The sequence below is a fragment of the Bubalus kerabau genome, chromosome 1, assembly GCF_029407905.1.
Source record: "Bubalus kerabau isolate K-KA32 ecotype Philippines breed swamp buffalo chromosome 1, PCC_UOA_SB_1v2, whole genome shotgun sequence".
NCBI classification, from domain to species: domain Eukaryota; kingdom Metazoa; phylum Chordata; class Mammalia; order Artiodactyla; family Bovidae; genus Bubalus; species Bubalus kerabau.
Genome location: NC_073624.1, coordinates 38588116 through 38603001, shown reverse-complemented (window position 1 = coordinate 38603001; position 14886 = coordinate 38588116). Strand labels below are relative to the sequence as shown.

The 14886-nt window shown below is 40.1% G+C and overlaps 1 protein-coding gene across 5 annotated transcripts in view; it reads left to right on the top strand.

Annotated features, from left to right (window-relative positions):
- Positions 1–14886, top strand: part of ITPR2 (inositol 1,4,5-trisphosphate receptor type 2) — a 586098-nt gene that overhangs the window by 311921 nt on the left and 259291 nt on the right. For all 5 annotated transcript variants that reach the window (XM_055572406.1, XM_055572399.1, XM_055572407.1 and 2 more), the window contains 2 exons: positions 4672–4862; positions 11717–11859. In XM_055572406.1, coding sequence (XP_055428381.1) covers positions 4672–4862; positions 11717–11859 — 334 coding nt within the window. The remainder of the gene's footprint in view (positions 1–4671; positions 4863–11716; positions 11860–14886) is intronic.

Here is a 14886-nt window from a genome sequence, read left to right as displayed (position 1 = left end):
CTGGTTTGCATTGTTATGACTTGTGATGATTGTATTCTATTCTGAAATACAATGAAATCTCTTATAGGTTGATAATGTTTAAAAATCAGTTTTTTTCTGAATAGAAAAATTTATGAGCCTTGCTTGTTCTGAAATGTTTTTATTTAGGCATCACTGTTGATTTTTAGTTTAGATGGTTTATAAACACCTAAAAAAATCTGGTTTTATCCATTGGTCTTTTTTTTGCCTCTTTATCACTTTTAAAATTGAAGTATATTTGATTTACAATATTGTTTTGGTTTCAGGTGTACAACATAATGATTCAGTATTCTTATAGACTAGACTCCATTTAGATCATCATACAATATGGGCTTATATTCCTTGTGTTTACAGTATAGCTTTGTAGCTTATTTATTTTCTACACAGTCGTTTGTACCTCTTAACTGCATGTACATATAATCCTCTGCTCTACCCCTGCCTTTCCCCACTTCCCTTTTCCCAGTGGCAGCTACTAATTGGTTTGTTTGCTCAGCAGTCTGTCTGTAAAGATATTATTCTGCTGACTTCTAGCATCCAGTATTGATGATGAAAAGTCTGATGCCTGTCTGAATTTCTGTAGAAACCCTCTTTTCTCTCTGAAAATTCTTGCAGTTTTCTTTCTGCTATTGGCATTTACAGTGATTTCATAGGGGAGCCAAATCAATGACCACACCGAGGAGCCTTAAAACAACAGGAATGTGTTGTCCCCAGTGCTGGCTAAAAGGCGGAAATCCAGGTGTCAGCAGTGCCGTGCTCTCTCTGAAGACTGTAGGGAAGGATTTGTTCATGCCTTTCTCGTAGCCTGTGGTCCAGCTGGTAGCCCTTCGTGTTCCTGGCTTGGAAATGCATAAATCTAGTCTCCCTCCGTCTTCACATGGTGTCTAGCTCTGTTTCCCTCCTCCCCTTCTTATGAGGACACAAGCCCACCCTAATCGGGCATCAACTTAACTTGATTCCATCTGCAAAGACCCTATTTCCCAGTATGGTCACCTTTCCAAGTACTTGGGATTAGCACTTCAACACGTATTTTCTGGCAGACACAATTCAACCGATAATAGCATTATACATGTATATGAACAATATGCTTATTTAATCCTATTTAATCCTATTTAACACACACAGTAGACCGTTTCAGTTAAGACTTGCATTTTTTTTCAACTCAAAGTTATTAATTGTCTTCTATATTTTCTTAATAATTTTTTCTCTTCCATTGTCTTGGATGTTTCTTTCTGGAGCTTACATTTATTAGATATTTGACTTCCTGGGTGACCCTCCCTATTTCATTTTCTCTCTGTTTTAGTTTCCCTTGGACTCATTTTTATGCATAGTTATTTTATTTAATGGAGAAGGAAATGGCAACCCATTCCAGTATTCTTGTCTGGAGAATCCCATGGACCAAGGAGCCTGGTGGGCCGCAAAACAGTCGGACACGACTGAGCGACTAACACTCACACATTTTATTTAAAATATGGTCTATTATAATACTTCATCTATATTATGAGTCTTCAAGTCTTTTCACATGAGTGAATTTTCTAGATAACAGATACTTATTCCATTTAGCACCACAGTAATTCTAGATGTACTATTTCTTTTTTTACAAAGTATTTCTATCTTTTCATCTTCTGTATATTGTCCCTTTGACTCTTTTATGCTTTGTGTTGTGGAAGATTCCTTCACTTTCCCAGTTATCAAAGTGTTATTTAGTTGCTCCGTCGTGTCTGACTTTTTGCAATGCCATGGACTGTAGCATGCCAGGCTACTGTGTCCATGGAATTCTCCAGGCAAGAATATTGGAGTGGATAGCCATTCCATTCTCTAGGGAATCTTTCCAACCCAGGGATCAAACTTGGGTCTCCTGCACTGCAGGCAGATTCTTTACCACCTGAGCCACCAGGGGGTCCTTATTCCTATCTTTTACAGCCAATTTTGAAATTTCTTTTGTACAATCTATGCAGTCATTTTAATTTCCAAGATTGCTTTATTTTTATTTTCTTTTTTTTGAATGTGGTGTGTGCTCACATTTTCTGAGGACAATAACTATAATTATTTGAATGTTTTTTTTTTTTTTTGTGATTCCCTGAATCATTTCTATTTTCACTGAGGCTAGTTATTCTTTGTTTTAATTAGTTTTTATTGGAGTATTCTTGTGTTACAGTGTTGTGTAAGTTTCTACTGTACAGCAGAGTGAATCAGCTGTACGTATATAAATACCCTCTCTTTTTTTAATTTCCTTTCCATTTAGGTAACCAGAGAGCCCTGAGTAGAGTTCCCTGAGCTGTACAGTAGGTTCTCATTAGATAGTCTGTTTTATTCCTATAAGTGAATATGTATCAATCCCGGTCTCCCGATTCATCTCACTCCCTTTCCCATTTGGTGTCCGTACATTTGTTCTCTACATCTGTGCCTCTATTTCTGTTTTACAAACAAGATCATCTGTACCAGTTTTCTAGATTCCACATGTAGACATTAGTATGTGATATTTGTTTTTCTCTTTTAAAAAATATTTATTTATGTGTTGGCTGTTGTGGGTTTTTGTTGCTTCTCACCAGTTTTCTCTAGTGCACAGGCTCTAGGCGAGCAGGCTCAGTAGTTGTGGCACATGGGCTTAGTTGCTCCGAGTCATGTGGAATCTTCCTAGCCAGGGATCAAACTGGTGTCTCCCACGCTGCAAGGCAGACCCTTAACCAATGGACAGTCAGGGAAGTCCCAGAGCTGTTCTTAATGTTCTTGCTTTTCCCTGTGATTCGTGGTGGTATGTCATAGTTACAAAGATCTATAAATGACCTGCACGGGCTTCCACTGCAGTTTTGAGAGTCTGTTTCTCTACTAGCTTTCTCATGTAAATGACAAGGCTTACGCTAAATTCTGGGTGAGGGAAGAATACAGGAGTGGGTAGCCATTCCCTTCTCCAGGGTATCTTCCTCACTCAGGAAATGAACCTGGGTATTTTGCATTTTATAAGCAGATTCTTTACCATCTGAGCCACCAGGGAAGCCCCCCTCCAAAATGATACACAGGCTTTCTTGGAGTGTACGTGTGTGTGTGTGTGTGTGAGAGAGAGAGAGAAAGAGAAAACAAGCTGGAAGTACTAACAAGTGTTAAAATCAGGAGGTTTTTCCTCATGGGTTGAAATCTTTAATATATTTTCTCTTTTTACTGGGGTAACCCCCCTCTCCCCTGCATTCTTCTTATTTGATCAGGATCTTTGGAGTTACTTCCAGCCCTATTCAGCTTCTCTGTCAATCCCTAACGCCTTCATTTGGCATCTTCTCCAGGCAGGTATTCTTGTTTCTTGAGAGAACATTTCTGCATTTCTCTAACTTTATCCTCTGGGTAAAAGCCTCTGCTGCTTGTCACTCTGTTTATACTTGTCAGAGAGAGGAGGACCTAAACTTCCCAGCTATTCAGATGTTCTTTCTGGAGTTGCCAGCTGACTATCCCACCTCCCATCTCCACTCTATGTATTGTTTGGCTGGGAACCTAGGAAGGCCTGTTCTAACTCTAATCTCTTGCAGAGCAATTTCTTCTCTTCTTTCTCTGATGGATGAATCTCATCTTCATTCTGCTTGCAAAAATACCTCAACATTTCTGTATTTTTTTTTGGCAAGCAATCTTGTTTTTCAGTATTGTGATATGAAATGAAAGTGAAAGTGTTAGTTCCTCAGCCATGTCTGACTCTTTGCGACCCCATGGACTGTAGCCCACCAAACTCCTCTGTCCATGGAATTCTCCATGCAAGAATACTGGAGTGGGTAGCCATTCCCTTCTCCAGAGGATCTTCCCAACCCAGGGATTGAACCTGGGTCTTCTCCATTGCAGGGAGATTCTTTACCATCTGAGCCACCAGGGAAAACTATGTCTATTAAAATATAAATTTCAGTGGATCTTGGAAAGAAGAACATGTACTGTGTACTATTTTCCAATGCATATTTTCTCATACTTTGCAATTTTTTGATTTCTTGTCTCAGATGTTTTACCATATGCAGTTTTGTGCATTTTACATGGGTGTGCATACACATATACAGAAGAATTATATTTATAAAATGGACTGTCAGGATTTTGTCATGTATTTTCTGCCTGCTTTTTAATTGTCTTCTGCATCTAGGAAGATACAAATATATATGATTGTTATACAGTGTTTTCCCATATTGATGATGTATAAAGTATATTTTAAACATTAATCATCAAGAAATCAAATAAGATCTTGAATTTGTAATGAGTCTATTTTAGTCATTGGTCTTAAGAACTGAGACACTTTCAAGTTAAACACTTTTGTAGTTGTGTAAAATAATTTAATGGCAGAACTTGAAGGTTTGATAGTTTTCTTTTTTCCCCATTTCATTGAGATATAACTGGCATATAATATTGTCAGTGATATATGTATATATTGTGAAATGATTACTACAATAAATTTAGTTAACAATCTCACAGTCATAATTTTTTTTCTTAAAATGGAAACATTTAAGATCTACTCTCTTAGGAACTTTCAAATATATGCTCTAGTATGGCTAACTATAATCACCATGCTTTACATTACATATCAGAATTTGTCTCATTTTTTTCTTTTGTATTTGTTCTATCTTAATTGTTTTGATACCAGTCAAGTAAGTTTAGTCAAATTAAGAGGAAAGTGTTTAAATTTTTCTTTTTCAGCAAAGAATCGTGGAATTGCCATTCCAGTGGATTTGGACAGCCAAGTGAATACTCTTTTCTTGAAGAGTCATTCAAATATGGTGCAGAGAGCGGCCATGGGCTGGAGACTATCAGCTCGCTCTGGACCACGCTTTAAGGAAGCTCTTGGAGGGCCTTCTTGGGATTACAGAAATATTATTGAAAAGTTACAGGTACAATAACAGCATGAAATGACATTAATATTTTCTAAATTATAATTTTAATATATGTGGCCACATAAATAAACTATGGTTAAAACTATCAAATTCTAGTTGGGTACAAGGCTTTGCTTTCCAGTGTCCAACCAACGTTATCCTTTTTAAAACATTGCTTCCAGATAGAAGTTGTTGGGAGTCTTTTTCTTTTTTTCTTTTTGAGTAGGTATTATTTAATGTGTTCTGACAGTGAGGTTGGAGAAGGCAATGGCACCCTACTCCAGTACTTTTGCCTAGAAAATCCCATGGACGGAGGAGCCTGGTAGGCCACAGTCCATGGGGTCGCTAGAGTCGGACATGACTGAGCGACTTCCCTTTCACTTTTCACTTTCATGCATTGGAGAAGGAAATGGCAACCCACTCCAGTGTTCTTGCCTGGAGAATCCCAGGGACAGGGGAGCCTGGTGGGCTGCCGTCTATGGGGTCACACAGAGTCAGACACGACTGAAGCGACTTAGCAGCAGCAGCAGCAGACAGTGAGGTAATGGGTCTTAATATCAAAATAATAACTGTAATACATTTGATGGAATAATTTACTGTAAAGACCCGTGTAATAAATATTTCACAACCTTGCTTCAGTTTATGTCTCAATATCCTTTTATATTTCTTTGATGAGAATGGTGTGAGCACCTTTACTCCCAAATTATTTGCATAGTATCCCACTCCTGTGTTTGGCCTGGACATTCTGGGACACTGAGTAAAGAGAGGCATTGTATTAATCTACCCAGACTGCCATCATGAAATACCACAGCCTGGGTGGTTTAACCGACAGAAATTTCTTTCTCACAGCTCTGGAGCTAGAAATTCAAGATCAAGGCGCTGGCAGCTTTGTTTTCTTGGGAGGTCTCTCTCCTTGGCTTGCAGGTGGCATGCGTGCCACCGTACCTTCATGTGGTCTTCCCTCTGTGCACATACTTCTCTGTCCTAATTGCTTCTTGTAAGGCCACCGGTCATTTCGAAGTAGAGCCCATCCATATGAATTAATTTTACTTGAAATACCTCTTTAAAGGCCCTGACTCCAAATATAGTCACATTCTGAAGCATCACTGTGTATGTGCTGTGTGCTCAGCCACTCAGTCGTGTCCATCTTTGCGGCCCCGTGGGCTGTAGCCCTGCCAGGCTCCTCTGCCCATGGAATTTCCCAGGCAAGAATACTGGAGTGGGTTGCCATTCCCTTCTCCAGGGGATCTTCCTGGCGCAGGGATTGAACCCACGTCTCTTGCATCTCCTGCATTGTCAGGTAGATTTTTTTTTTACTACTAACACCATCTGGGAAATGTCAAAGCACCAGGATTAGGGCTTTATCATATGAATTTTGAGAGGGACATAATTCGGCCCATAGGAGATACCTTCCCACTCACATAACCAGTGAAGGATGTCATGGCACAAACTGGAGTATGGCTTGAGGAAAGTTTTTGGCACGGAAAATGGTCACAACATGAACTGGAATAAATATTATAAGAGGTAATGAGTAGATTACTTGGTGAAGATTCAGAGTTTTAATAGATGAATGTAGTCGTCCCCATTTGACACAACTAGAGAAAGCCTGTGTGCCGGGGTCCAGCCCCGGCTGATCCAGGGTATTCGAAGCGGGGACGGCGTCGGCGAGAATCAGGATACAATAGCTTCAATTAGATATTAATTAGAGATGTAAAGAGTAGTAGAATGAGGATAGCTCAGTAGGAAAATTCAGTGGAGAAAAGAGGCTGAGTAGCTTGGTTTACGCGGGAAACCAATAAAACTTCAAGACAAGAAGTTTGCACCACTTACGTAGGCCGCAGGTGCTTCCGTTCTCTCGAAGGAGAGGAGACACTGAGGCCTCCCGGGTCAGATCTTAGAAGCCCAGGCATAATTAGCAAGCATGGCGGGTTCCGCGCTCCAGATGGAGACTCAGCCAGAATTTGAGAGAGAGAGCGACATGCGGAGACCAAGTTTTGGTGAACAAGGCCTGCACTTTATTTATTTATTTATTTTTTTCACATTAAATCTTGTAGTTGTAACACAGTGAGACCATAATTAACATAGCAATAAGTGGTTACATCATAAGATAAGGTGGACGTTGTAACACTACAAAGGAGCAAACATTATATTGAGGGTTTAAACAAGATGAGAGCATACATTGTTCACAAGTCACTACATTGGGTCCACCAGTGAAAGTCATATGTACATTAAGTTTTCCAGAATCGTTGGTAAAGAGAAAAACATAAGGAGAGGGTAGACAAGCCAAAACAGAATAAGTAGAATTATTTTCTGGTTGGAGTTCGCGCTGCAGCAGCCCCCGTGCACAGCAATGAAGACCCAGCAAAGCCAAAAATAACTAACTAAATAAAATTATAAAAAAAATGAAGGCAAGGTCAACAGACCTGTTGGTTCTTAGATGGAGATAGAGAGGGAGCATGAGGGACATTGAAGAGGCTTGATGATTGGAGACTAGGTAACATTATAGACCCTGGACTGTCAGAAGGAAGGAGAGAATACAGTAAAAGGATGTTGGCTGTGCTCGTTGAACACACAGTGAATTAGATTTATTGGCTACTGAATGTACTGGAAAGTAGGTCTATATTTGGAGGTAAGAGTTGGTTGGTGTTGCTAAAAGATAGAGTATGCTGCTGCTGCTGCTAAGTCACTTCAGTCGTGTCCAACTCTGTGCAACCCCATAGACGGCAGCCCACTAGGCTCCTCTGTCCCTGGGATTCTCCAGGCAAGAATACTAGAGTGGGTTGCCATTTCCTTCTCCAATGCATGAAAGTGAAGAGTGAAAGTGAAGTCGCTCAGTCGTGTCCTACTCTAGCGATCCCATGGACTGCAGCCTACCAGGCTCCTCCGTCCATGGGATTTTCCAGGCAAGAGTACTGGAGAGGGGTGCCATTGCCTTCTCTGAAAAGAAAGAGTATAGTGGTAGGAAAAACAAAGAACATTTTTTTAGGCTGCCAGAAGTTGCAGAATAGTGAAATAAAATGAGGGAAAAAAGGCACAGTCAGAAAGGAGGCAAGCAGGTTTATGAGAGACAGGGGAGCAGACATTTCAGAGGAGAGATTGTCATGTCAACCAGCATAGAGAGGGCATGCTTTCAACTTATTTCAGCATAGTCAGTTACATTCACTGGATAAATATATATTTGATGAACACTGTACCAGCCACCGTGTTAAGTACTGGAGATAGAACCATGAGGTCTGTGTCCTCATGGAAAATGCATTGTAACCCATTAACTAAATGATATAATGTTAGATAATTAAAACTGCTATGAATAAATCATGATAACAGTATGATGGAGAGTCACTGGGAGAGTGATCCTGTAGTGAGGGAGTACTTCTCCATTGAGGAGACGTTGACACCCAAATGAGGAGGAAGAGTCTGGAGCTTTATGGGAAAGGAAGAGTAAATGCAGTGATGCTTTGGCAGGAATGAGGTTAGAGATTTGAGAAACCAAGAGAATCCCATTGGGGCAGATGGGAGCAAAGGAAGACAGTATTATGAAATAAGTAGCCAAATCCCGTAGAGACTGCCATGCATGATAAAGTGTTTGGCTTTATTGTAAATGTGATGGACAATCATTGGGGATTTTTAGCAGAAAATAGGCATGACTTGGTTTACCTTTAAAAAAAACACTGTGGATCTTGAGTGGTGAGTTGACTATCGGGTCCAGACAGAAGCAGTGAGTCTAGTTCATTAGTTGTTGCATTAATTCAGGTAAAAGGTAATGGTGGCTTGGCTTAAGGGGGTAGTGATAGCAATGAAGATAATAAATCTTGGATAGAGTTGGTCCTAGAGCCATTGGGGCTTGGTGGATGGATGGGAGAGTTGTGGGATGTTGGAAAGAGAAATCAAGGATGAGCCTTGGTATAATATGATTAGATCATTTGCTAAGGTAAGGAAGGATGGGAGAGTTGGAATCAAGAGATTCTGTATGGAGAATCTTAAGTGTGAGATGCCTATGTCATTATCTATATGGATGTGTCAAACAGACTGATGGATGTATGGGTCTGGGGTGGTTTGGAAAGATATCAATGCAGGAAATATAAATGTGGGAATTTTCAGCATATATATGATGTCAAAACCATGCAATTTCATGAGGTTCCTCACAAGAAACTGTAGATGTAGAAGAGAAAGGACCAGGAATTTGGTAAAGGAGTAGTCAGGACACAGATGGAAAACAAGGAAAAATGTGATGTTACAGAACCAAGAGTAGAAAGTGTTTGACGAATCAGGAACAGTGTGTAAAATGCTTAGGTAAGATGAGGACAGAAAAGTAACCACTGAATTTGGCAACATGGTGATGATTGCAGCTAACTGGTATTCAATGATTACTAACATTAAGGAGTGGCCAGTACATGTTAGAGGCTGTTTTTTCTTTTTTAGCTTTTTAAGCCATTTTTATTTTATTTTATTTTATTTTTTTAAATTTTATTTTTAAACTTTACATAATTGTATTAGTTTTGCCAAATATCAAAATGAATCTGCCACAGGTACTTTCAGGGATCATTTAAGCCATTTTTAAAATGAAGCATAGTTAATTTGGGGAGTAGTGAGAGCTTCCCTGGTGGCTCAGACGGTAAAGAATCTGCCTGCAATGCAGGAGAACTGGTTTCCATCCCTGAGTCCAGAAGATCCCCTGGAGAAGGGAATGGCAACCCACCCCGGAATTCTTCCCTGGAGAGTTCCATGGACAGAGGGGCCTGTTGGGCTACAGTCCATGGGGTCCCAAAGTGCTAACTGGACATGACTAAGCAACTATTTCACATAGTTAATTTGCAATGTTGTATTAGCTTCAGGTGTATATCAGTGATCATTTTTCAGATTATTTTCCATTATAGGGTTATTACAAAACATTGTAGAGGCTACTGTATGTATTTACTTTTAATCTTCACAGCAAGCCTATGTAATTGCTAGTATCATTATCCTGGGTTTTCACATTGGGGAAACAGTTAAAGAGATTACATAGTTGACCCATGATCGAAATAGGAGATAGAGACTCACATCATAGATGCCTGGACACAGTTTGTTTAGAGAATGAAATGAAGTCGAGAGGTAGTCTGAAAGAGAGGTATGTTTTAGTGATGTTTTCTTAACTACGGTAACTGTGGTCACATTTGATAACCATATTCTCTTCCCGGCTTTGTATAATATCTAGTTTCTGTTTATGTGATTTTTTTTTCCCTCCCTGGTAGTCTCTCTCAACTATTATGAGGAATTTCTCAGAAAACTTATTTAGTAATTGAAGGAGAAATGATCACTTTTGCTAAAAGGGAAGGAAAGAGTTAAACAAAAGTTAACTCCTGAAATCTAGTCATAAGAAATCAAGAGACTACCAGGAAGAAAATAACTTAAAAGTATATGCTGAGAGTAACAATAAGCAATTGGCAGTTAGTTTTCTGCTTAACAGAATAAAGCTACAGTTATGGGCTAATAAAGTATTGCTTTATGTGAGTGTTTGCTTTTTTGTTTGTTTGTTTTCTTAGTTAATTTTAAAACAAAAAGGGGAGGCTTTCATCATTAAATAATGTTCGATAAATTATCATTGCTTATACTTAATTTAAGAAACATGTCAGTTGACTGCTTTCAGCTATAATTAACAGCGAAAAGTGGCTTAAATAATAAAAAATATATCTTTTCACATGCAAGAAGTCTGAAACTAGGGCTCTTCCTGAGGTGTTTAATTCAGTAGCTTCATTGGTCAGGGTCTCAACCACCATTAGTCTGTTGATTTTCAGCTTAAGGCTGGTTTTCAAAGGTCCTTTGAGGTCTGCCTTGTATTTTGAATTTTCACACTCTGAGGCTATCTTAGAAGCCATAGATAGTTTCTAAAGAATCTGCCCTGCCCACTCCCCAACTCCATACACACCCTCACACTCAACAGACTTCACTTGATGTCTTATTGGCCAAGATTGTGTCACAGAATCACACCTAACCAGTTGTTGGCAGGGGAAATGGAATGACCAAGACTGGCTTAAACCAATCAACCTTGGCCCTAGGGGAGGCGGGCAGGGGCTCCTCTCCCTGACAATGTTGTTGCCTGACTGAGAAAAAACATGGAGATTCTGTTAGCAAGGAAAAGGATGAGGAAAGGCTACTGGTAGATGATCAATAGTGTCTGTCAAAAAGTATAATTTTAAATACTACTAAATGTCATCGAACCCTTGTGTAGTACTAATATTGCTTCAGGTAATATCAGGGAATTTCCCCCACTGGAAAAAAAATGGTCAGTTTCAGGTGACCAGTGACACATATGAAGTCTTTTTTAGCTGTTCCCTGGGCATACTCTAACTCCAGTTTGATGAATACCTGTACTGTCTGTGGACTTCCCTGGTTGCTCAGTTGGTAAAGAATCTGCCTGCAATGCAGGAGACCCAGGTTCAAATCCTGGGTCTGGAAGATCCGCTGAAGAGGGGAACGGCTACCTATTCCAGTATTCTGGCCTGGAAAATTCCATGGACTGTTTAGTCCATGGGGTCGCAAAGACTTGGACATGACAGAGACTTTCACTTTTGCCCTATCTGTATTACAATCCCAGAAACTGCAGTACTTGTAGCCGTGGCTTTACTGACTTGCTATCTTTCCTGTATATTCTCAGAAATCTGTAGCTACCCACTCCTCCTTTATCATATACATGAAAAAGGAGATCCAGGAAGTGTTCACACAGAAAGCCAGCCTCTGCTTAAAGCACACGCATCCAGTGCTTTGGCAAGGAGGGTACCTCTTCTCTGAAAGTCCCACATCTCATTTCTGGTTAGTATTCATAAGCTTGTCGTATTTTTAAAGGATGAAATCTGAGTCAGGGCTTCACATGTCTTCTATTGTGCTTTATTCCTTAGGATGTAGTGGCCTCCTTGGAGCAACAATTCAGCCCGATGATGCAGGCTGAATTCTCAGTGTTGGTTGATGTGTTGTACAGCCCAGAACTGCTGTTTCCCGAGGGAAGCGATGCGAGAATAAGATGCGGTGCTTTCATGTCGAAGTAAGTGGGTACAGCCGAGATGCTGCAGGTGCTGCCGCGCTGAGCCTGCCTCTGACATGCCTGCTTTCTGACGCTGCTGGCGCCTCATGACAGTCCACAGAGCATGTGAAGCGTCTAAAATCCCTGCACATGTACTTCCAAAATCATTAGTGTGATTCAGTGGAAATTTGGTTTTGGTGATTTTCAGGTTATCATACGTATTAACATTTACTGAAAATGAAATGTATCATTGGGCACAAAAATATCACATAAAAGAATATCTTGGTTCTGAGTCCTTTCTATAGCTCTATGGTGTGAACTGTTAAAAGATTTCAGTGTAAGGTCACTGATTTTCCTTAAGAGAAAGAGGAGGGAAAGGGAACTAGCATTTATTGAGGTCTTACTATGTGGGCTATTGTCCTGTGTACGCTTACCCATGTTATCTAATCTGTACAAATGCTCTGAGAGATTGGGCCTCATTTTAGAGATGAGAAAACTGAGGCCCAGGTGTGCTTCAGTAACCAGCTGTTAAGTCTCGACCCAGCACTCAGCCATGCTGCTTTGATGATGCTTATCTAAAGCTCTTTCATTTATGTATTTCTCTTAGCATTTTTGTGGTATTGTCAGGTCTACTGCAGTGGGTGTGTTATCCTAGAATATTTTCATTTTAATGGTAAAGGAGAAATTCTCAAGGAAATATAAGCAGTTGTGAGAGAAAGTTTTAGGTAGCTCCAGAAAGATGCATCTTCATGTTGAGGACCCTTCACTGAATGATTTGTGCGAGTAACCGCATGTTGACTCGAGATGGCCAGGCAGAGGTACATGGTCTCCTTGGGGAGAGAACCTGGATGAAGGGTCAGGAGAAGCTGCAACCCCCTTGACCATTATTTGTCACAGCCTCTTCTGTATGGTTGAGAATATGGCTAAAATGATCTCAAAGCCTCCTCCATTGACTGTGACATAGTGAGGCAGAAATTGAAGGATGAGGGGACACAGGAAGTGTGTTTCTTTCTTTTACCAGTTAAAGTTGGGATTTGGGGAGAGAAAATGAGGTATGCAGTGAGAACTGACTACAGGGGTCATGTTGAAGAGCAGGTGGAGTTTCTCCATTATGGCCAGAATCAGGAATTCTTTACTCTTGATCACTGTATCTTAAGACGCCTGGGAAGAATGGACTTGTCTGGGCACTAACCAGCCTTCTAATAAGCATTTTTAAATGAAGGGTCTAGAGTGTCTGCAAACTGCTGACTGTGGAAGCCACTGGAAAAAAAAAAGTAGAGGTGTTGTCTAGTATAAAAATAGGGTCTTTGTCAAATATACTTTATCTCCCATGAATATGCTGCTGCTGCTGCTAAGTCGCTTTAGTTGTGTCCGACTCTGTGTGACCCCATAGATGGCAGCCCACCAGGCTCCCTATCAACATATATATAACATAGGTTAAAAAGTAGGCAATAAACGTGAGAATTTTAACTCTAGGATATTCATATGATGCTACAGCCATATCCCAGAGGCTTGATAGTCTAGACAAGTGATTGGCAAATTCTGGCCCACAGGCCATTGATAATTTTTGCAACTAAAGTTTTATTGAAACACAGCCACACACATTCATTTACATATTGTCATCAGTGGCTACTTTCATACTGTTACAGCAGAACTGACTAGTGGCCTAGTCTGCATGGCCTCCAGAGCCTAAGCTATTTACTGTTTTGCCCTAGAGAAAAAGAGTTTGCTGATTCAGTGTCAAGAATTAGTGTCAATATGATAACTATACATGGCTATTAATATGAACGTTTAAATTCATTACAACACAGATAAAATATTTAGTCCCTCAGTCGACATTTGCCACATGTTAAATACTCAGTAGCCCTAGGTAGCTACTGGCCAACAACTAAGACAGCACAGTTATAGAACATTTCAACGATCTCAAATAAAATTCTGGTCTAGAACTTAAGGATATAGGTGTGTGAGAAGGTGATGTAAAGTAACTCAAAATGTCAAGAAAATATTGACCTGTGCTGAAGATGAAGCAAGTCTGTTGCAATATTAGGTAAATTCAAAGGACAGAGGGGCTTCCCTGGTGGCTCAGAGGTTAAAGCGTCTGCCTGCAATGCGGGAGATCTGGGTTCAATCCCTGGATCGGGAAGATCCCCTGGAGAAGGAAATGGCAACCCGCTCCAGTATTCTTGCCTGGTGAATCCCATGGACATAGGAGCCTGGTCAGCTATAGTCCACAGGGTCACAAAGAGTTGGACATGACTGAGCCACTTCACTTCACTTCACTTCAAAGGAGAGAAGCAGAATGCCGTGATACTGAGAATGTATCACAGGTCCTACATTCGGATGGAGGAAGAGAAAGTCACACGTAGTTTAGTGGTTAGAGAAAGGATTTTTATGCAGTTGTATGTGGGTGATTGTAGCATGGCTTGAGGCTCGGGGATATCTGTTTATTTCTTGCATAATTCTGGGAAGAGCCAAGAGTTTTATTTGCAAGGATATCTATTATAATAAAATTAGAATCCAACATCATTAATTGCTGTAGGTCTTAAGTGGGGCTTCTGACTTCCTCAGATGAATTGAATTATTGGAACTTGTTGAGTCAGATGGGTCTGCTGGAGAATGTCAGGGCTAACCCCCAGGAAAGGACCAGATTTCACATTAGTCACATGCAGTGAGGGAGAAGAGAATAGGTCATTGTGAGTATTGGCTTTTATGGTGGGTGCATGTAGTTCATTAATATCCACACTTACTCCTCCCTTATGAAGGATAAGCTTAATGTTTCCCAAATTATGGGATGTGACTTATGAAGAGGAAACCATTGATTTGTAAAAAAGAATTGGGAAAGAATATAAAATATCAGCATGCATCTCATATAATAAAGGTAACTTTTTGCGACCATTGTATAAATACACTCACATTCATGTATTTGTATAGTGAATTGTTTTGTGAAACTTACTCTTTACTTAGATACAGAAAAAATTTGAAAGCCAAATGATCTAATTCAACCAAACATTATTCGATAGATGAATGCTTTGTATAAATCCCAAGCAT